This window comes from Melampsora larici-populina (assembly GCF_000204055.1).
Source record: "Melampsora larici-populina 98AG31 unplaced genomic scaffold MELLAscaffold_16, whole genome shotgun sequence".
NCBI classification, from domain to species: Eukaryota; Fungi; Basidiomycota; class Pucciniomycetes; order Pucciniales; family Melampsoraceae; genus Melampsora; species Melampsora laricis-populina.
Genome location: NW_006768780.1, coordinates 727,676 through 752,288, shown reverse-complemented (window position 1 = coordinate 752,288; position 24,613 = coordinate 727,676). Strand labels below are relative to the sequence as shown.

General features: G+C 41.6%; 2 protein-coding genes across 2 annotated transcripts; both read right to left on the bottom strand.

Annotated features, from left to right (window-relative positions):
• Window positions 1-11,623: 11,623 nt before the first annotated feature.
• Window positions 11,624-13,953, bottom strand: MELLADRAFT_35731 (uncharacterized protein; the record flags this gene model as incomplete). Its single annotated transcript, XM_007409450.1, has 7 exons — window positions 11,624-11,774; window positions 11,854-12,005; window positions 12,080-12,165; window positions 12,247-13,145; window positions 13,267-13,571; window positions 13,662-13,843; window positions 13,923-13,953. 7 exons carry the CDS (start codon window positions 13,951-13,953, stop codon window positions 11,624-11,626), a joined length of 1,806 nt encoding a protein of 601 aa, XP_007409512.1.
• A 1,636-nt stretch (window positions 13,954-15,589) lies between these two features.
• MELLADRAFT_106088 (uncharacterized protein) lies at window positions 15,590-17,484 on the bottom strand (the record flags this gene model as incomplete). The annotated part of the gene is made up of 3 exons (XM_007409449.1): window positions 15,590-17,237; window positions 17,317-17,350; window positions 17,412-17,484. The coding sequence occupies 3 exons, from the start codon at window positions 17,482-17,484 to the stop codon at window positions 15,590-15,592; spliced, it is 1,755 nt and encodes a 584-aa protein (XP_007409511.1).
• Between the last annotated feature and the right edge of the window lie 7,129 nt (window positions 17,485-24,613).

Here is a 24,613-nt window from a genome sequence, read left to right as displayed (position 1 = left end):
GTCTTAGTCCACAGGGTTACAAATTTACTGAAGGATATTGGATGCGTATGCCTTACTTAGGCTGTGGAATCCAACTGTTACACGTTTTTTCCGTTTCGCACTCCACCTAACAAGGAGGAACCAATCATTCTAGGCTTTGTCAACGGTGATCATTTTGTTACTTTGGGTTGTGGGTCAAATATGTTTCCATTCCCTGAGATATACGGCTTATACGACCACTCCCTCTCACCTACCATCACTACCACCGAAATTCCCGCTTGGATGAGCAGGTACAAAGTGCAATTGGATTTATGGGCTAGTCGAGATGTGCTTGATGTAAATGTTTAGATGGAAATGGTTTCCTTTTTGCTTGTTTCTTTTTACTTTTTGTTGTTATTTCTCATTTCTGTTTTCGCTCGTTTTTTTTACTTTTTGTTGTTATCTCTCATCTCACGCTCGTTAGTAGTCTTGTTGTTGTTATTTCTTGTGTCTATATGATGTATGCCACACAGTTCTCGCTTGTTGTACTAAGCTATATGACCTTTGCTTTCTGCTTGCTCCTATGCCTATGCTATATGCCAATTCAACCTATGTTTATGCCATGCCACCTTTGCACAAGTGAGCAGTTTGGAATTGATTGCATGAGTTAGACTGAGACTTCGAAAAGAAAATAAATCACTTTTTTTACGAAAAAAGACAAGAGAGGTGTCGCCCCTGCTGGCGCCCCTTTTTCGAGAGATGGGGCGATTATTCGCGTGGAGCCCCTGCTCGGGCCGGATAGAGGGCTCCGGGTACTAAATTGAGGGCGGAAAATAGTGGGATCCTTGTGGAAATTTCAAGATTGGTAAGTTAAATACTTAGCTATTCTTGCGACTTAACCCGACAATTGCGGATGCTCTTAGAGATTGAGAAAATAAGCTCTTTGTCATGTAAATTTTGCTACATGTGTGTATGTAAGTGCAAAATCCGAAAGTCACACCATTTTCTTTGTTTCCTTATACCTTTTTCACTAATCCTCAATTACTACATATTGATTTGGAGGTTGTACATTATGAAACAAAGTATTCTTTATCAAATGAACTATCACTCATCCTGATATGACAGGGATTGAAATATGTAGTTAGCTGAAAACCTTCACTTTCACCGGATTTTGACCATTTCCACCTCTCTTCACATCTAATATTGATTTCTCTTCTATCAAAAGATCATCCTGAATAAATCCAATCATAAGAATAACTATAAAATTAATCTGAAAAACTCTTGGCGCCATAAATCCCACAACACAGGGGGAAAAATCGAAGCTCACATAGATGTGAGCAGAGAAAGTTTGGAGGTTTCTCCAAGAGTTTGTTTCTAATTTTCTTCTAATTTTCCTCCAGTTTTCTTTCAACTCATCATCTGATCAAATGGTCAGCATGGCCTGAGCAGATGAGTTAGGCCTTCCTCAGGCTTTATCCCTTAGCCAAGAAGCCTGAGGGAGGGCTAGCTCATCTGCTCAGGTCATGTTGGGCCCTCCAATGCTCAGCCTGCACAGTCAAGTGACCAAATGTGATTGAGCGGTTAGAGACCCAACCAAATGTGAAAAACACAATGGGAACCATCCCTTTGGATAATTCTGATCCCAGGAATGCCACGGAGGACTAGGTGAGCAGCTGTGCTGAACTGAGCAGCCCCTCAGCCAATACTCAGTGAAATCTGTTGGATACTTCTGATCCCAGGAATGCCACTGAGGACTAGCTGAGCAGCCCCTCAGCCAATACTCAGTGACATCCTTTGGATCCTCCTGATCCCAGGAATACCACTGAGGACTAGCTGAGCAGCTGCACTGAACTGAGCATCCCCTCAGCCAATACTGAGCTTTGGATACTTCTGATCCCGATCCCAGGAATGCCACTGAGGACTAGCTGAGCAGCCCCTCAGCCAATAATCAGTGACATCCTTTGGAACCTCCTGATCCCAGGACACAGTGCCCGTTGAATGCGTCCTCGACGTCGAGGTCACAGTGCTATCTACAGATTCACTCGCAATTGAATCGTTTCCGAACATTACCCATTCACCTAGTCGACTGAGGATAATGGCTTATACAGTCAAGGCTTAGCCTTTGACTGAAAATCAACACCTACTGAGTAATATGGGGGTTAAAAGTCTCGATGGACAGGAAGTTGTAAACAACATAGGCAAACACTCCCTTCCGTTCGATTCAAGGGAGATCAACTCATTGACTGTTGGATCTCTTCCTTCTTTCTCCCAGACAACCCTGATGTCTTGTAGATTGTCGAGACATATTTGACATGAACTAGTCATCAATGTTCCTTTCAGATCCAGATCAATAAAGACTAACCACTCATCATTAATAACATTAGCTCAAGATTTTGATAACAAAGCGAACGAGAAGATTTTAGAATTCAGGTGAATGAGAAGCGCAGACCGTTCTTAGAGATACAGTTAGCCTTGAGGTTTAAGGACTGATAAATTTCATCATCAATTGTAAATATGACTTTGTGCTCTCCATATAATCAGGACGGCTTGGGCGGTCTTATCTCCTTGGTTATCACCATGAAACTGTTGTGGAAATTCTGTCTTACATCAACTTACATACACCTTCATCCAAATTGACAAAAATCTATCAGAAATAAGTAGAGGTTCTTGAGAACAGTGTGAGCCCCTTGTGATCAAGTGGAATCATCAATCGACCGAGTTACCAATGAAAAATCTGTGGATTCATTTGAACCTTCCTAACGAGAGGTATTCAAATATGTATGTACATTGATAGTTAGACTGATCGTGCAATGAAAAATTTGGTTGTTTGTTAAACTCAACACAGTCCCACTGCGAGACGCAGCGTGGGACTTTGTTGAGTTTAGTTGTTTGTATGTATTCAGCTCTAGGTCAACAATGAGTTGATCTTCACCAGATCACCAAAGATGAGATGTGATGAATCAGATTGAAGGGAAAAGGAGCTGAACGGCTTTGAGTAACGGTGAAGTTACTATTGTTCAGCTCTGAGCAAAATCTCCCCTTTCTTCGTGTTTTTCAGAGAACTGCGTTACAGATAACTCCTTCGTGTAAACGAAATGTGAACAAAACTACACGCTAGCTGTGACCTCAACGTTGAGGACGCACTCAACGGGCACTGTGGGAATACCACTGAGGATTTGCTGAGCAGCCGTGCTGAACTGAGCATCCCCTCAGCCAATACTGAGTGAAATCCTTTGGATACTTCCAATCCCAGGAATGCCACTTAGGACTAGCTGAGCGGCCCCTCAGCCAATACTCAGTGACATCCTTTGGACCCTTCTGAAGGTGATTCTGAGTATACAGTGATGTGTCAGCTGGGTCCTGAGCACTCATCCATGCTCAAGAGAGGCTCATCCAAGATGAAGATGAGCATGCTTTAGCAAACTTAAGCAATACCTAAGTATTACAGGCTGAGCACGTTGGCACCACCAAAATGGTGAATTGAAAGAATCTGAAGGAAATTGAAACATTTTTGGAGTTATCAGGAAGGTACCCTCTGCTCACATCTATGTGAGATTTTATTTTCCCCCCTGTGCAATGACATCACTATGTACACAGGAATTAATCCTGTAGTACCCTTGGGCCTTGTTTACCATCCTCAAAATCCCCTCTATATTAAATAACTTCACTTGTCCCTTATCATTTCCCATGATTAAAGTTTTGGGTGACTTATGTGACCTTCCTCTTTAATAATAAAGCCTTCTTGAACCTTGAAATCCCACAATAATATATTAAAACCCATTTTCCAACTCTTATACCTATATTTTCGACTTTTTTATGATTTTTTTCTTTTTTTCTTTCTGATAATGTTTAAATTATTTTAAATTGAATAACTATAATTTAAACAAGTGATGATTACATAATATTGATTTATAATCAATATACAATGAAATAATGAAATATTAAAAACACCCAATCTTGCTCTAAAGACTTCAATTCTTCTAATAATAATATAATTGTTTGATGTTTCTTGATTAACCCTATATATTGATTACCACATTGGCCGTGTCGGGCAAATCAAGGTCATCAAGCAACTTGATGACCTCATTTTACACAAGATGTAATCATTGTTAGTAGCCAAAAAACTGACCTAAAAACAAATACTAGATTGGCTTTATGTCCAAGTAGACACAAACACATGATGGTGTTGAAATTCTGCGTAGCTGGCGGATTCTTGTACTCTAGACCTAACAAAAAAGCCGCGCTCCATACCCCTGTGTCATTTTCTTTGGCCAAATTCCCCCAGTGAAGGACCCAATGAGCCTTTGCAAAGTTCCACGTAGTATGAGCACCACCAAACACTGAAAGTACCCGTCCAAAACCTTCAACCAAGTCACAGGGAGGGACCCTCTTCACTTGCAGATTCTTGAGCAGTTGGTTGGACACAACGTCTCCAGCTGCAATCAACACGTTTTTGGAAAGCTTTTGGGGTTCCATTCCAATTTGTCCAGATATCAGATTGAGCACTCTTGATACACCCTTGGCAGACATATATGGGGCATTCATCATCCACAGAAAATGGATGTTGGGTTTATGCATAGCAATTGGATTAGCTCAAGGTAGTCTGAAACAAAGATCAGGTAGGTCTTTTGCCTCCAGGCCTCCAGGCAAGTGATGTATGTATTCCTCAAGGAACTTGGCTAATTGGGCTTTGACCACGAGGACCCAGGCCAACACTTTGGAAGGATTTGGGCACAAGAGTGACATGTTAATGCATTTGCGGTCAGCTTTGTTCATGGCCTCCAGGAACGCCGTGAGACCAAGTGAATCTTTGGCACATTTGGCCAAGAGGCACAATCAAATCACCATGAAAAATCCTCAGGTACCTTGGAAAAAACATGCAGATGTTTCAATTCAAGCATTGTGGATCTTCAGTTGTATGTCAATATTGTCATAGCATAGTAAGGGGAGAAGTTTGTGATTGACTTCAAATGCTGCCATCATTTGATTTTCTTGTACAATTCTTAGGTGGTCAATGGCTTGCACAGCACTTGCGCAGGATGTGGTGAGGCCCATCACATTGAGCCATTTGTTAACACGGCATGAAACCCCCCCAGCTAACACCATGAGCCTGTTGGCCACACTGCCGGCAAAGATACCTTGGATTGTAAAATCCGATGTATCCTTGCGTATACATTCCCTTGGACTGCATGTCTGCTGAATTACTCTAAGGCTTTCTCTGCCCTCAAAGATTGCCTTGAATCATTTACTCAGACATTGCGTCTGAGGTTATTGCCATCCGAGGATACCTTGTATTTTTCAATCCAACATATCTTTGTTGACAGTGCTATGGAGGTGGTGTTACAACGGCGGTTGCAAGCAACCACTTTCATTTGGCACACAAGTGTTTGTGCCTACCTGTGGAACAAACGTAAGCTTTTGTTTAGTGCGTGAAATGGCCATGCATGATGTTCCACACTGACCTTTGAAAGCTTATGCTTTTCTTGGTCTACCTGAATGGTTTTGACATACACCAGATTGTCCATTGCCAATAGGGCACTTTCATCTGTGGCATTGTCATCTTCTGTATTGGACAGAGTCATATTGGGCAATGTGGTTTGTGATCCAACTTCTTGGTAGCAAGATATTGCATCATCATTGTGAGCACTTTGGTGAGTGGACACTGCTGCCATGATCTTGTGATATAAGGCTGTGTAAGAAAGGCATGCCACTGATTTTTTGATCTCACCAAAGTTTTTCAGCACTATTGCTAAAAAATCTGGGGTTATCATATTTGAGCTGACATAGCCTCCATGAAAATGTATGATTTCTCGAGTGGAAGAGTGAGAAGCTTTTTCACCCTGTGAAAGGTCACATGAATTGCAGTCAATAAACAAAGGAAGAGCAATTGACTTTAAATCCCCTATGCGTAACACACTATTCTCAGCCAGCATGGTTTTCAAATATTGTAAGCTGGGATGACCTAATCGCCAATGAATGAGTCTGGTGTCATTCAAAGAGGCCAAAGGTGAATCAGAATCACAAGTAATCCTCACTTTCACACAAAGCAAGTTGACATCCTTCATAAAGTTACCAATGAAAGCTAGTTTCCGTTCTGAGAGATCTTGAATTTATCATGATCCTTGAAAGTTATAAAATCATTCTTAAGCAGGATAGTACCACATATCAAGATTTGTTTTAACTCAGGAACATGTAAGCAGTCAACTAGCTCAAAGACATTGCCAGTCGGACCAGTAATGTGAACCAAACCTCTCCCGGGGATAGGCAGAGAGGCGGAACCTCCAGCTAAGGTTAATGATTGATTCAAGGTTGGAATATCTTTGTAGGTATGAACAACATCCTTGTCAATACACATGTGATGTGACACTGCAGTATCAATCAAAGCCTTGATAGTGCCATCCTTTACGTGAGAAGAAGAAATCCGGACCACGGACACATGGCTTGTCAACATCCAATTAAAATATGCTTCAAGCTCTTCAATAGAGGGTTTGGAGTTTGATGCAGCTATAGCTGAGGCAGTAGGTAAGTTTGAAGGAACTTCACCTTTCCATTGCCCCAAACAAACTATCCACTCCTTTTGCATGTGCTCATTTCCAGGCTTCTTGAAACAAAGATTGGGAGAATGATTAATGCCAAGGCATTTCTTCTTAGTGCATTTGTTGGCAAAGTGGTTGTTACTTGAGATAGCACTGGCTTCAGTGACCCAATTGACTTGTTGAACAGCATGTTGAACAGGTCTAGCACCCCGTAAAATAGTTATGGTGATCATTTGTTTCTTGAGAGCCAATACAACTTTATTGTAATTCATGATGCCTTGATTGGCTATGGATTTTGCATCCTCAAAGTGAGCATTATTCAGAGAGATGAGTAACTTCTGCCCCAGGTAATCATCGGAAACATTATGAGAAAGAATGAGAGTCTTCGGATATGGGATCTAATAGCATAAGCTAAAGCTATGATAAGCACGACCTTCTACAAGATGCTCTACGAGAAAAGACTCTGACCTGTTATCAAGTCAGGGTTTATAATGTTAGCTATAAGTTATCACAAGTTGATAACTGATCTTTGGTTCTACTCGATGAGATAATAAGATTCTCTTCCCAAAGATTAAATGTATTCACCTAATAGCATAAGCTAAAGCTATGATAAGCACGACCTTCTACAAGATGCTCTACGAGAAAAGACTCTGACCTAATAACAATAATGAACTAATCAGAAATAATGTAAGTGAAAGATAATTAATAAGGAGACATTCAATACCTGTTATCAAGTCAGGGTTTATAATGTTAGCTATAAGTTATCACAAGGTGATAACTGATCTTTGGTTCTACTCGATGGAATAATAAGACTTATAACATATTCGATAAAGAGAAAATTGAAACACATCAGATAAACCAACATAAGTATTCAATGAAGAGAAAGAGATAAAGAGAAAGAGATAAAAATGAACTCACTTCTCTTCCCAAAGATGGGGAAAGAGAAGTAAATTGAAGAGAGACAACTGTTATAAGTAACTCGTTGATTGAAACTCATTGGGGCAATTAATTAATCTGTAAGTCTCCTTTTCCTTGATTGCAATTTTCAAGTTAATACCTTTCTCGTATATCCGACTCTTCTCTAATTTTGTAACTGATTACTCTCTCTATGTCGATTGCACACTTCAACACATTACCACCACCTGACTTGAACTTACAGTTTTCTGAAAATGTTCCAAATGATCCAAAAGGGGCGTAGACGGAGACTGGACAATTAGGTTCAAATATTGTTCTAGTAGCAGACAAAATTCATTAGATCTACCAGTGTGATGATTGACAATAGTGTTCCATAATTTTGAGGGTAGACTTTCAATCTTTGGACCGGATGAAGAATACTCAGTGATCTTTGGCTCAAAACAAGCTCTGTTGGTGGGATCAAGTTGCTTGGGGATCCAAGAAGTGATACACTTCTTTGCTACTTTGTGAATAATAGATCTTTTTTTGTCTTTGATGTTGTCTGATTCTAAATATCCAGCATACCAGATTGAATCTAAGCTTGAAATTATGTTGGATGTCCAACTGAAAAAGTTACATCTAGGGGATACAAAGTTGAATCTGGCCATGTGGACGGATTTTTGGCCAGATCTCATTGGGCTGTAAATTTAAATCTTGTGGCCAGATTCTACTATGTATCCCCTAATCATTCAACTGTTCACTTGGGACAATTTGTCATAAACCCTGATTAACATGGATGGCTTGAAGAGTTCTGTCCGTTGCTTTCATTGATAATGGAGGTTGCACTGGCGGAATTTGTGATGACGAGATGCTTTGAGACATGTTTTCTTTGGATGATAAAGGTGGTTGCTTTTGAGTTAGAGATTCTGATATGTTTAGGATGGTCTGTTCACTGTCTTTGTCATTGTCTTCTTCAAATTTGTGAGCAGACGGAGCTAAGTTTTTGATGGAAGTAGATTGGAGCTCGTGATCACTCATTCAACAGTATGATCATGGATCAAATAATATGTATCTCTTGCTACCATGAAAATGTCTGAAATGATTCAAACACGGTTGACCTGATAATGTGGTAACCAACGTGAGAAGATTTATAGTCTCTAGTCATAGTGAGATAGAAAGCTGACCTATTATAAAGGTGTAGCGGATAAGGATGATAGCTGTACACAAGCATCTCAACCCAACCTAATAAAACCCATGGCAACCCGATTGATTTTTGGATTTTTTAGCTCTAAAAACTCAAAATCAATCGGGTTGGCACGGGTTTTTTGAATGGGCTTTTAAGGTCGGGTTGAGATGTTTGTGTACCCCTAATAAAGTAAAGATGAGTAGTTTGCTCAACTGATCTATGGAGAAGATTGAAGAAAGGTTCTCTTTCCAAAGATACTATAAATTACCTGATAATGTGATACACAATGTGATAAGACTTTCAGTCTATAGTCCTAGTGAGATAGAAAGCTGACCTACAACATCAACGTACAGGATAAGTCAGATAAATAAGTTCTAATAGAAATATAAGTTTGATCAATGAAATACCTATTATAAAGGTGTAGCGGATAAGGCTAATAAAGTAAAGTTGAGTAGTTTTATCAACTGATCTATGGAGAAGATTGAAGAAATCTGGAAAACATGATTTCAGATACACATATCATAAACATAGCAATGAGAAAAAAAAATTAATGTATGTACGTTCTCTTTCCAAAGATGAGGAAAGAGATCACACATTGCAAACAACACATGACTATTATAAGTACTATCTTGATTATGATGTCACTATTCTCAATTCAGATTCTCCTTCTTTTTAGCACATCATCTTGTAAATCCTCCTTCTCTAATCATATGTCAATTTGAATAATAACCATAATATTCAAGTGTTGAGTACCTGATGCTCAAATTGTTGATTGAACACCAACACTCCACGGGGATAGACACCACTTTGGACTTCTTGACCAATCAATATAGTCAAAGCCTGGGATCAAGAGCCGAGAAGTGGTGATTTCCGCGTGGGGACCTCACCTACAACTCATCTATGCAGACAAAATGTTGACCTCCTCTAAGATTAATTCCTCCAAGTCCGCTTGGCCTTTTTCACACCTCCCTGCCAATTTGCACAAATTGTTAACAATTGATCAAGTTTGTTTGCCACCCATACCCACTTTCATTTGGCACCTCCGGTAGACCAGGTTGGGATGGTTTGATGATAGAAAGGTCACCATAAACTCTTTAGGTGTAAAACCACCAAGTTTATTCATGAATTCACAAATTGAGATCATGTGAGTAACTGTGATGGGAACCACCTGATGGGAACAGTGGTAGTTGACATGGAGGTATAAACAGTAGTATAATTCAATTTGATTATGAAAAGTTGAGAATGTAATATACAATCATGATGAATAGCCTTCACTAATATAAGAAAGAAATCTCAAGACTTCATTCAATTATTTTTGTTTGATATAAATTATTGGAGTCACAATCACCCATTGATTACCAAAGGCCAATTATTGAGTGAGTGGGGGGTTCTGAAACTAATCTATCTGAACCCCTCCCTACCCCTGACCCACAAGCTGGCCATCAGCAAGGTCACCTGAAATCCCATCCCATCCCATCCACAGGGGGGTTGGGAAAGATCTGATACACATCACACTACACCTTTTGGGATTTTTCAATGTGAAAAATACCAACAGGGCCATCATCACATGTAAGGCCAACACACAACTGATACTTGTCTGGAACAGCCGGCGTATTGACCCCCTGACCATTGAAAAGGTATTTTGGTATGTAATATCCACTCACAAGGAGCTCCAATACACATATAATTGAGTCACAGTGTACAATTTGTCTAACATTGAATATGTAACAAACAGATATGCCCAGCCCAAATCAGCACCAGGTCGTTGTGAATCTCTTAGGTGCAATCCACCGGTGGCTCAATCAAAGCCAAAGGGATGATGGTCACCTCATTTCATTTCTTGCTAGATGGTCACAAGCCCCATCCACCCAGCCAAGAACCTCCTTCACTTGTAGATAAGACCTATCATACATTCCATTTCATGGCTATTCAAGAGATAACAGTCTTCCAGTTCTTACATATGTTTCTTGATCTCAACAATCAAGAGTTCCCAAATCATCATCAACAATGGCGTGGTGCAGGCGGAGATGCCCAAACTAGCATTGGCAAAGTCCTCAACAGGATCAAAAGGCTGGTGTACACTGATGTGATGGGTTGCCACTTTTGGACGGAGTATATCCAAGCCCAGGTTTGTGCTCTCCATTCCAAATGGTATCAAACATTTGTGCATGGGTAGTTGCTGACAAATGCTACCCTCCTCACAACTTCTAGATGAGCGCTATGGGTATCCACAGCACACCTTTTTGATTGATCAATGGGCTTGGGAAGAAATCTCACATAAGCTTTTGTCCCGGTGGACTCATGTCTGTATTGATAACATGTGCTGACACTGGTTTGTAGGACAGTGTCACCCTCACACAGAAGCAGCAGTGATGTCATGGCTTGTAATGCAATATATAATGCATTTTCTTTAAGATGCTTGCTAAGCACCAAATGATTTTTAATCTCAGGTCGTTTTTTGGCAACCAAAACCAATCTGACGGGCAGCATCTGAAATTCATTTGAGACCATTTGGCCCCGAGTTTGCCCCAGATAATGGTACATAATTTTTTGAGCCTGTGAGATTGTGAGATGCCGAGGGCGGCAAATTGAAGAGGAGGAGCCAGCACTCCCTCTTTATTATGCGCTCACAGAGTGTTGATTAGGGAGTTTTTCGAGCAGGTGGAATGATGGATTTTGTGAAAATACCCTGGCGGAACTCACGCCAAAAATCCGACTCCGGTGCTGCGCTTCGCACGGACCATGTGGTGATTTTGAAAAGTTCGAGATTTCATCCTTGATGGAATTTACTGTATGAATTATGGGAAATGACTTGCTTCTCATGAGGTACCCCAAATATCTCACATGTCATCAAGCTCTCTGACTTTTCCACATTCCTATGCCCAAACACCCATTGAGCATTTTGGGGCTGGAATTCTTCCACCTTGCAGCTGAATGAAGACTTTGGGCGTGAGAATGTTTGAGGGACTCTGTGAAGTTTGGTGAATCTCATATCTTTCTATCAAACATTTCTAGCACTTATACAATTGATTTTCAAGACTATCTAACATCATTCCCTCATCAAAGCCTCAACCACATGTCCAACCCTAAGTACCCTAAGATCCGTATATGTTTGACCGGTGCCCACAAACCAGATAGGTTGACGAGTCACAAAAGTCATTGACACAGCAGCCCCAACCTGATCGTCAATCGTATCAAACCTATATTATTTAGCACTTTTAGTTTTCGTGAAAAAGAAACCAAAGAATGTACGTAAAAGGATAGAGATAAGAGACGAACTTGGTAAGAATCATCCCATCTAGAGATCTACTGATAGGGCCACTAAATTTCTGAATTGAGGTATTGAAACCTTGTAGTTGATCGACTGCTTCGTTTCCTACTAATGCTTCTCCTACGAAGATCACTTTATCGGGCTCATTGACGCTGATCAACTGGATTTAGGAAGCAAATAATGAGTTGAGATTGGTTGAAGGGTACATCCACATCGATGAAGAACTCAACATACTTTTCCAAGTGCTCTCATCAATGGCTCATTGTCTTGCATTCGACCAGCTGTATCAATAAGGACAACATCAAATCCGTTCGTCTCCGCTAACCCAAACCAATCAGTCGTCAGCAAGAGAGGCGAACCAACACAATCTCGAACGTCTACAGAATCCAAGAAGAACTGACCATGAGCAATGGCTGCCTTCGCGATCCCCGCCGCATCCTTTCCATACCCTTTCTCAAACAATTCCACCATCCCATTCGGTTGATCAATTGATGACAAGTTCCTAACATGAGTTCTTAGTTGTTCTACTGCACCAGAACGAAATGTATCGCAAGCTGCAATAAGAACTCTCAATCGATTCTGAAGAAGCCAAAAGGCCACCTTTGCCAAATTTGTAGATTTTCCAACACCATTCACACCTACAAAGGTAATCACATAAGGTTTTCCGCTCTGTCTTCGTCTTACTTCCATCAATAGATCAACACTTGTCCTTGGAGTCAAGATTTGTCTTAAACTAGTCGATAGAGCATCTCTGACTAATTCTCGCAATGATGTGCCATCCCGCTTTTTTCCTAATAACTCTACTCCTAATTTATCACAAATCTCTTCTGCTACGCTTCGTGCCACATTTTTCTTCAATAATTGTGTTTGCATTTGTTGGAGGATTGGATTGAGTTCGGCTGAGGTTAGAGTTGGTGATGTGTTTGATCGACCAATAAAGGGTAAATTGTTGAGGAATCGAGCAAAGATCCCCCCAGTCAATTCCTTTTTATCTTCATAATCAGCTACTTCATATACTCCTTCCTTATTTCGAATCCCAAGAGCGTTATCGTCTATCAAATTTTTTATGGAGTTGGATGCTGCAGGGATATCGACGTCTTCACTATAATCATATTGTGATATATCCTGTGCGCTCATCGTTCCATCATCCCATTTTCTACGGGCTTGTTGGGGTTTAGGCCCTCCAGTCTCTGTATCAGTTCCGGAACGACTGCTAGCTTTGGAACCGGTTGGCTTGCGTCGGCGTGCCTTTAGGGCAGCTATGTTCCGAGCGATTGTCTCTGAATCGGTTGCTGTGGTACTCGCCGTAGCAGGAACTGAAGTAAATTATGATCAAAGACAAGACGAGAAAGCGTTCAGTGATTGGGATTTTGAAAAGAAATACAAGGAGTGAAGATTCCACAATCAAAGAATCTGAGTACCTACGTTGGCTGTTATCAGACATGCGTTCGACCTCTGCTCGTTGTATCGCACTCTGGTGATGATCGCTTATAAGCTTCTTGGCCCGTGATTGAGAGTTGGCCCCTGCTTCGAGTTCTTTGAGTAGGCACATAAACCGATTCTCCCAGCCTTCGAAGACAGACATGAAGCCTTTGCTGAAGGCGATCGAGCTGGATGGGTTCAGGACATTATTGATGAGAGGGGCATAAAGCGAGAGAAAAAGTGACTGAACGGCTTCTAAGAGTTCATTAATATATGTTAGTTGAAGGATCCGCTGGTAAGCCACCTTCAGGAGGTCAAATCATGGTTTGGAGTCAGGTCGTAGTTAAAGATGATCAGGACAGTGGACAACCAGATAGAAGAATTGCTACTGAACAGCAAAGACAAGTCCCAGATCGTTTGAAAGACGCCATTGGACCGAGTATGCGCCCAAGTGTAAACTTTGGGCGTCCTGCTGATTCGAGTGATTGGTAGATGGTTCAATGAGAGCTTGACTGATAATTTGCCGAACTGGTGAAGGTGTTGAAACAAATGCTTTCGACCAAAGTACGATTCCACCTGTAAGAAAGGAAGAAAGAAGAGTTAGTGCATATGCCTTAGGCTAGTCAAGAAATTGATTAATAAAAGGGAAACTTACCTCGGTGGAAGATATGAAAGTGGTCCAACATCTTAACTTTGTGAGCAATCTATCATTTCGTCAAATTCCACTTCAACTGGATTCTAAATGACTCGGTAACCCTACTCTTCCCGAGCCCGGCTACATACATATGACACTACATAACGTTGTCAACGTAACAGACTGCACAAGCAAGGATCCATCTCCTCATAAGAAAGGTTGAAACTCCTGAATCCACCAACGCACTCATGACGCATCCAAAAACGTCAAGCGGTGGACTTGGACGGGACAACCAAAAATCTGTCACCTACTCATCCTCTTCAAGCGGGTGAGCCAACCGATGCGATCGTTGTTGGAGATAGAAAATGTCAAGCTTGTGCAATTTACTCCATAGCAATTCTAACGCTATCCAAAAATCATTTCTTCTGATACATTGGGTCTCTCGAGTAATCCCTAAAAGGTGCCACCTACAGAGACCACCTTGAAAGTTGCTCTCAGCCCTCAATGTACAAAGAGGACTTCGACACAGCCGAAGCCCCCCAGGATGCTTGCATGTGGCAATCTTTATGGGTCTGCTTAAAATTTGAATTCTCTGTTCCCTATTAAATCTTATCAGAGCTTAAGAACCTAATAGAACCAACACACCTGGTGCCGATATAATGGTTGCGTTGGGCAAAAACTTGGGAAAGACCCGTGTTATCACAAGATGACGCATATCCGGAAGTGAGGAAACTGCATGAGATTGAAGCTACAGTAAATATAAGAGGATTTTGGATGAGTTTAACTGCAATACTCCAGCAGATGACGGGAGAATTGTCTCGTCACACTTTTTCAACCAACAGTAGATGGCAAATAAATGGTTCAATTTGACAGTGGTCTTGACGTTCGAATGAAGCTGCATAGGTGACTGTGGATTACACACATAGGAAGCTCCACCTCATAAAGTAGCCAGCCTTCGTATGGGGGTCATCGGGAAGTACATCTGAGACTGAAATTACGCACCATCCCAATGGGCAAGATGTTGGAATTCGAATGTAGTTGGTTTGCTAGGCACCCCAGGGCTAGAGGATTTCATGAGTTACAGGCGAAAATGAGGGAGAAAACTTCAAATGTATGAAGTCAATACACTTTTGAGGTCCAGTCTAGAAGTGACATACTTCACTGTGGCAAGCATTTGCAAAAGGTACAGCAATGTAGGGAACCCTGGGAAGTAAATACCACATTTTCCTCAACAGATAAAGTTGAGTACATATCGTGATAAAACTCCTCTTATCAACGATGCTGCAGTGCAGCCTGCTGGTCTTAGTTTCTCAACAACTTTGCAATCTAAAATCATTTTGTTGCATCAAATCACGATTTTTTCGATTGGGACAATCTTTGATTCGGGTAGTATTTCAAACAAACCACATGAACAACTAATGAAAAAGGAATCAAATTCCAAGTCACAAGACAAGAACTGTGTAACAGCATTTTGTATGACAGAGGTGCAATGTGCAATAGTTACCGACAATTTCAAAACTTCAGTTACATCACTTGAATTGATCTAGATCCTGCTACATGCATAAGACACTTGAGAGCAAAAAGTGACCTCACAAAAGAATAACAAACTTGTATCCAGTATGCAGCATTTACTACGGCTGAGACCCTGAATCAGAACCAATGGATTCCCTTTTCATGACGCTTCTCCTTTACACGCTGAAAGGTTCTCCTTGTTTTCTGGACTGTGCACCTTTATAAATTTCAATCGAAGGAAGCTCGAGTTTTCCGTCCTTGTGCTCAGCAAACAAATTGATCATTCCTTGATACATGTTGCGGAAATCTGTTGAATCGAGATCCGATGCAACCCAGCAATTACTACCTTTTTTGACTTTGATAGTCAACAAGCCAGGTCGATCAGGATTTTCACGCCGCACTTCCACAGGAATGACCTCTTTGACTGAAGATTTTCGCATGTTAGGATTGAGAATAAATTCTAGGTGCGGGTCAGCTGTACATCCTTCAAGGTAATGTTTGTTGTCCGCAAATGGCTTCCATCGTCTAACAAGATGTCCTTCACGGTGATCCAGATCATCCATTGCTTTTTTCATCTCTTCTATCTCTTGTGTGAATTTTTGGTGACCATTTTTATCTTGTAGGATGGACTTCAACTTGCCACCAAATTCTTGCTCGTATCGTTGCAACTTGTCTTCAATCTCTTCGCCAGACATGAGATCAGATTTTTTCAAGTCGGGACCTGGCCTTTCAATCTTTTCCGTCTCTATCTCTTGAGGATTTAGCCTAAGCTTTTCCAACCAATCCCTGACAGGTTTGATCACATAGGTCAAATACCTTTCACCGTAAACCACTTTTCTGGCCTGGAACGTTTCCTGAACTGTACGGTAGAGACCAAAAATCGACCCTTCCGGGGCTTTGTCCGAGAGATCCTTCAAGCCTTCAAATCCTTCAATACCAATCCATTTGGGATCTATAGTCGACATCTTCTCAGCAAACTCAGCATCCACGAATCCTCTTACGCGGGTAGCATACAAATCATTTCCAGTCAAAACCATGTTGACGCCACTTTTGAGCAGGTTGTCAGATGCCTGAGAGTTGCGATAGAAATTGAATCTGGCCAATAGTGGGAACTCCTTATGATTCAGTGAAAAGGCACCTGGGCAAGACCAGACAACAAACATCTTCTCTTTGGCTTTCTCTGGATCAACTTTATTCATCAGATTAATCACATTCATCAAGTCCGTTGGCGCCGTCTTCAAGCCGATAAGGACCCGATCAAGTTTGGAGATGTGGTTGGCAACCTTTTTATAAGTCTGTTGCGCTATGGCTTTGCGTTTTTCGGCACCCATGGGGTTTGCGACTAGCTGTTGCCTATAGGTCTCCTCCAGCCCACCCATACCTTCGACTGAATCAAATACAGATGGCTCCTCGGTTCCTTTTTCACCTAATAAGAGTTCTGGAACATCGCATCCAGTAAGTTTGTGTGCGGCATCCCAAAACCATTTATAAGTTGCATGTCGTAATTCTCCATTTCCACCGTGTATGACGATCATCTCAGGAATTCGGTTATCGTATAAACACGCCATGATATTGTGCAAATGGTCATCGTTCTCGCCATCTTCGAAAGTTATGTACCCCTTCTTCCTTTTCAGTGCAGCTTTTTTTAACTTTTTATGATCCGATCCTTGGCCTTTTTCGACTTTTGAACGATCCCAATCATAATCGGAGAGCGTAGCTTGAAATCTATTCCAGCCTTCGTTAGCAATGTTCAATTTTTCCTCCTCACTTATCTCACTCATCCCGCTTTTCTCAAAGATTCGTTGTCCTATGTCACTGATCTTTCTATTTATTTTGAAAGCAAACAATAATAATCATCAATTTTCAGCAAGAAAAATCGAGGTTATATGTTTAGTGGACTGACCCATTCAAAGCAATATTCCTTCTCGCCAAGGCCCCTTCAAAAGATATGACGAGTCAGCTTGATTGAAGAGATGTGCATCTCATGACAAAACTCACCATCGACTCCAGATACTTTCAGGGTACTCAACGTAGTGGCAATGAGGACGTAGTGGAATAAATTTTGAAACATCTTATGGCGTTCACTGTTCAGTGTGAGAGTTTTAGCACGCTTTGATTATAGTCAGAAAAATAAACTCAAGAGATGATGATTTAGTTTGTAACGGTAAGCTGGTATACACAGCGATATCAGACAAATGACAAACAAATGTGCAAGGATAAGACAAATGAAATGAAGAAAGACAGGAAGGTCGCTCCTTATATATCTTTTCATCATCTGCCTCGAGACTGTCTTCAAACCCTTCTCTTTATCGGCTTGTTTGAGAAACTGACTGGAAGCACAGCCACTGCGACAGTTCATCCACAGGCGGACCCCAAAAGCTTGCTCGCCATATCATAATTGTGTGGAGCTTTTCCATCTCACTGTTGCTCTGCGGTGCCGATTATCTTGATATTGTACCCAAACCCTTTTATTTATCGGCACGTGTGAGGACTTCGGTTTTCTTGCGGCCCACACGGCGGCCATTCATCGGTCGGACTCCAATACACACTTTACACTTGGGCTTGCGAAGTAGTCACCCTTTACATGGGCATTTATGAAGCGAGTGCGGTATACCTGGGTAAAAGAAGATCTCGGTGGCAGTATAGTGGTTTAAATCTCCTACGCAAATATACACACAACACATGAATTAGAAGCAGTGTAATGCAAAACATGAATGGAATTAGACTTCAGAACAAGACCCAGGATAGGATATCGTGGTCATCAATCGGCCTCCGCTGGAGATAATCTTTTTGAAACTTTACAGCATCAAGACATAGCTGGCACTGCACTGAACCTTGGCAGCCAAAACCCCACAATCCCATTGGCAGACCACGATAAGTCCGAGTTTATATGGCTTGCGCTGCCAGCGCAATTGGTCGATATTCAGATAATGTCCACCGAGTTTGATCCATTTTCTGATCGTTTGAGCGGTTCCGATATGAGGTGGACTGTTCAAGTCTAATAATATCTTCATTACAAGTCTCACAAAATACTGCCAGCGTAGCAAGATGAACGTGAGCCATGTATCTCTGCGTTGGTCATTAAATTTATATGACTTATCTGACTGCGGAGTTACATTCTCCACAAATCCCCTCGGTCTTGAAAGAAGTTGATCGATCGCTGGAACCACGATTCGGACAGTGCTGGACCTCGTTTGATGGGCGCTATCAAGTTTTGTATGGTTTATAACGAAGTGGACAAACCCAACTTAAGACATACACCAATTTGCCAAGTGAACCCGCACTCAATTCAGAGAACATCTATATACAGTTGACTCTGAGATAACCCATACCATTTTATGGAATCCAAAAACTATGGGTTCTCTTAGAGTATGGGCTACCAGAAACCTCTGCAATAACCCATGCCAACTAATTCAAGGGTTGTTGCAAAGATCTTTTGTGGAATGCAAGACAGTAGCTCTTGCATTGCTATATCATTCTAGAAGAATGAGAGAGTTATGACAAAAGGTGATTCAGAAGGTTGGGATAAATTAGGGTTTTGTGGTGGGCTGCACTAAATACACACAGAGCTTGCCAAAGAGCCCCCCATGGGCTTTGGCTTCATCAGATTCTTTGTGTCTGAGGTAGTTGGTAAAAACAATGGCTGACTTAAGTAAATCGGAATATGATGGAGGAGATACCTGGTCCTCAGAGTGATCTGGACCATGGGGCCCAGCATTGCTGTCACATTTGAGTTGAGATTCTGATATGAGTGTGGAACTGTAAGAGTTGGAGAGCTTCAAAGAGCTTTTCATATGTGTCTAAAGACTCAGGATGAGCCCCGGCCTTTCAGGCTTGGAGACCACCCAAACTGACCCCCCGAGCAAAATGCTGAAGCCCAGCCCGGCTCCCGGACGAACCGCACCCGCCCTGGCAGGGATCTATAATCAGACCCTCAGCCTGGCCCTCAACCTTGCAAAATCAGTGTCCCACCAAGATGCTGTTTTTCTGCCAAGTCCCCGCAAGTTCACAATTGAGCTGAGCCTTTCCGGGAATAAAAAAAACTGCTACTCAGATATTTGCGGTTACCAGTATTTGATCATTAAGTACCACCTTCATGAGTGTATATATGTATACACTCACTAGGAGTGTGCCTAAATCCAGCTCATAAAAGGACCCCATTGCTTGGATTATTGGGTGAAGTAATGTGCCCATCACAATCATGTTTTTGGTCTGTTGTTTGTATCACCCGGTTGCCACACCAAACCCATGGATTAATCAATCATTGTTCATATGTCCTATAGATCTATCTATCTATGGTGGCTTGGTTCTCCAAAAAAATTTGGGGATCTTCCTAACCCAGCCCGGCGTCTGACCCGACAGAGCCGGCTTGGGGACGGGGACTTTACAGCTTATGCCCAACTACCCTTCTGGTGGTCCAGTGCATTGGAGATCCCTGCCTCTGCCGGAGACGGGGCTCATCCTGACTAAAGACAGCTAAAGACTCTATGGTGCAGTCTTTGATTTTTTTGGTGAGAAACTATGGATTTTTTGTCTCTGATTGTTTGAACAAAGCTATGGGTCATGGGTTTTTGGCCCATTTTCTGTGCCCATAAAAATATGGATGAAAAAACTATGGGTTAGGGTAGAGTATGGCCTATTGATCAAGGATATGGGTTATTTCAGAATCAGCTGTACATAAATGTTATGTAATGATGTTGTAACATGAATGTGAGAGACAAAAAGATCATACAATGTGCTAAGTAGAATTTATCACTATACTGAGATACTATATTAAGGCTAGTCAAAGTAAGTATGTGGCCTACATACGTGGTGCCACATACTTTTCATATTTCATTTTTTACACGGAAAGTACCATATCAAGTTAAAGAAAAGGACATGTTGAATTATATTTGGCAAATTGTGTGATTGAAAATATCAGTAGGTCATTTTGCCTGTCAAAAACAAATTTGAAAGGATGTGGCACCACATATGTAGCACCACATACTTGCTTTGAGTACCCTTATTGTTTATAGGACTACTACTGCTGCTTTTACAGCCATTTGTCACACCTTTTTTTCAGTGATGGGCTTCAAGTCCTTACACTATTGTGCCCCACCAAAATCTTGAGAGGACACTTTGGATGTATATCTGATCCATCATAGAGCCAAGATGCTTTGCCTGACATCTAAGCCATTCTGGGCCCAGATTGTGGGGATTAAATGTTGGAATTCCTGAACTTTAATAGGTTCATGAGATTGTGGTCATCATCTATCATCACCAGGGCTTTTGTATTATCTATCAGGGGTTCTTGGTGCTGATAGATGTCTTTATCAAGACCTTTGCGGGTCAATCTGACACATACAAATTTAGTTTCCTTCAGAAGCGCCTAATATACCAATCAACTGGCCTTGCTTGTCACCATTATAAACATGATACTTGATTTCAGTGTAGCTGGTTTTTGGTTTCATGGGTCAAGATAATTTAGGTTGAAACCTCTTCTTGAAAGTTTTGGAGAAAAAGTTCTTCCTCCTGTTAAATTAGATAGATGTATCTAAATTACAGTGGCAATGGCTCAATTCAGAGAAGAGCAAACCTCATAGGAATGTTCAAATGGCCATAAAAAGAACTCTGAAAGTTCTACACCAAGCTGAATCCAGCCAAAATATCCTCAGGGGAAGGGGGTCAGAGGGTTCTTTCAGCCCCAAGAGGCCTGCATTTAGTAGAAGTAGGTGTGGGACAGCCTTGAGAAGCATAGGACTGATCTGGGACTTCTTGAGCCACGTGGGGTATCAAACCAGCAGGGGTGGGAAGAAAAATACAGGGCCCCAGGGAATTTTGAGGTAGCATGTCAACAAGGTAACTTACCACCCCTGCCCTTACAGTGGAAGGATAACCTGAATTCAGTAGATTCAGATGGCTTGGCAGGCAGCAGAAGTTTGCTTTACCCAGGGCTATCAATTATACTTCCAATAATGTACTGGCATAGTGTCCCATATATCTGCATGTAAGTTACATAGTATGGAAACACCCCTCAGGCCTGGGGAAAAAGCTGCTGGTTGCACATATCTGAAGCCACCAAAAATGCTGGGGTTCCCAGACATGTGCCATCTGGCATCATGGTCCATGTCTGTGCACATTTTTGTTTTTGCCATGTGTCTGACGCTATTCTGACAGTGTCACATGATGGTAATTTCAAGATATCATTTTGTTGGTGAGCTTCATCAGTGCTGTTCAGGTGGCTACCATTCCCCAGGATTGGTGATTTGTGGCCTATCTTGACATTTGAGAATCTGTGAGATTGCTGAATATTCTGAAGGAAGAACTTCAACATATATTTCAAATCAATTTCAACATATTATTCTCTAGATCTGTAAATTGGTATCTTCAGATCTTGCCACTTAGTACATTGTAGTGAATATGTACCTGTCTCTTACACCCTGTTTGGTTGCAATCATTTTACTGTGGAAACTGGGCCATCACAGTAAAATAATCACAAATTGAATCTGTGTCTTTGGTAGCCCAAATTTACAGATTATTGTACCACATTGTTTGATTGATAATCTCACAATCTCCAGGCATCTGTACAAACTCCTTTTTGCCAACTATTTCAAAGTAATTGGAGGTAATGCTGTATGTAAGAACTTAGAAGGGTACATACTTGTCTAATTTTTGACCTCTTCCAAGTTCTCATACCTCATTGATTGATACATATGTACATACCTTTTCCCTTCTCACTTTTCTCATCCAAATACAACAACTTTGTAATTATAGTTGATGAAATCCTACTACCAACATCATTGCCTCATTGATCTTGTTACTTCATCAATCGCCCCGCCTGGTCAACCATCAAAAATCATTACTTCTTGATATCATCATATCATCACTTTGTTAATATCATTATTCCAGCAATTCATCAAGTTATTGATACCATTGCCTCAATGATATCATTGAGTCATCAATTTCATCACTGGGCCCATATCATCACTCTTTTTAACTCAACAAGCAATTGGAAGTGAAACTTGAATGTTGAGAAGGAATGTCTTTTTGATTGAGCTCAATCCAAGAATGGTGAAGTGGAAATAAAATGTATCTACATGAACATTTTAATGATCTAATGACTTTCAAAGGAATTTGATATTCAGATTGAGCAAGTAAACAAGATGATGAATCAACTGATGAAGAATTGATAATGACATCACAAATTTCTGGAGTAAAAAACAACAACAGTGCTCACGAGTGCTGTGACTTGGCTTTGGTTTTGAGTTGCCAAACAATGATGTTCAAAAACTATTGTATAATTTTGTACTCCAATCAACTTGTGAGTGTGAACCTTTACTGTAGAATTTGGTCATTTCATGTGGTACACTTTTACTCTAGTGTACAAAAGTAAGCCACAATCAAACAAGGCCATAATTTGTGGAAACATCAAGCACAAGATTGTATGAGGATGACCTGTATTTAGCCATTTTATTCCTCAAGCCTTGTATTTCAAGATACTGTGAGTGTTGTATAGGTAAATTTGGGACAAGTATCTTCTGTTGGGCTAGTAGAGTCAATCAAAAGGGTGTGGAAGGTTCACATACTTCTACTAAATATGTGGGGATTACTGTCCACCAGTTTGAGTGGTTGAAATGCTGGGGAGTGGAAGCTTTGCTTCACATAAACAATTGAAGACTGCACTTAGGTGACCTTTAAATAAAGAATTTCACCCAGGGATTTTGGGTTAATTGTTGCTGGTTACATTAATTAGAAATACAAACAACTGACATGCAGTTCCCAATCATACTTTGATCCTCTTATTATTCAAATCAACTTTGAGCCACTTTGTTGCCAAAAACGAGCAACACACTGGTAACACACCACAGGGGCTTGCCCGGCAACACAACATTGGGCAGCAGGTTTTACCACTACACACTGTGTTGCCCAATTTTGGTCTGAGTTTTGGGGGGTTGCGTTGCTTTGGCGATGGGTTTTCAAGCAACACAACGGGTGTGCAGCGGCGCCACGGGGTTTTGGTTCTCTCCCAGCAGACTCCAGCTTTGTACGTAAGCCAGGATCTGCCAACCAATACATCCAAACAAGACTTGGTTTTGAATTGCAATCTGAAAGTTCTGGAATGGAGCTTGGTGCTTCACTTATAGAGCTTGGGCTAAGTTTTGGTGTATTTCCAGTCAAAGATCCTGTTAATCCGTGTCCAACGTGTGACTTGGAGACAGTGCTTAGCTCATTGTGTTTTGAGTGTTGCTCCACGGATGAACGCGCAGATTGATGAGAGTCAGACGTTCTCAATCTGCAATCTCATCTTGCCCGTTGCCACGTTGCGTTTTGCCGCGCAACGGCCGCTGTCAGCAACACAACACAACGGGTGAAAAAGTTGCCTGTTGTGTTGTGTCCTATGGAGCCAAATCCAAACCATTGCTTTGCTCAGCAACCTCCTGTTGTGCGCAATGCAACACAGCGGCCCAACATTAGCGGTTCTCAAACCTAACCCGGTTTGTAAAAATCCCGGTACACCCGGTTGATTTTTGGACTGGGTGGACTGGGTACGTGAATTAAAAAAAAACAGTCTAGCCCCCCTCACTGCCACCATACACCTCTGCAGCTATGCCACGCAAACAACGCAAGACAGCCCCTTCTGATACCGCATCATCTCATCCCCCAACTCCAATCACCAAATCTCCACATACAACTCCCGGAACTCTTTCGACTTTCACTCCAGTATCAGGGGTCCCAATTGCTTCACTTGGTCACGGTTCACCCACCACTTCTCTCTCGCAAATCGACCTCATCCGTTTGGGGCAAGCTTTGGCAAACTCAGGATCACCAGCGTTTATCTCGGTTCCAACTCAAACCCCACCTCTCACACCTTTGGGATCTCAGCCAGAAATAGTGCTTTCAATGAAATCAAAAAGCAAAGAGGGCACCGTTTCGGCCCAAGGCAAACGAGGGCGAGGCAGACCAAAGAAATCCAACATTGAGGTTGATGAAGAGAAGTCAAAGGGTGCTCAGGTGTCGTGGTTTGTCGAAAGAGCCGACGGATTCACCGACCTCGACTTGGTTGCTTTGTGGTGTTCCGAGGAAGACAACTACGATCGATGGAGATCGGCAACTCCAAGCAAGATAGCGGTATCTGCTGTTTTGGCTGCTCATCTAAAACAAAAGGGTCACCCTGAGCGATCACCGAGAGAGGTTGACAAGAAAGTAAGTCTTGTCTGCCA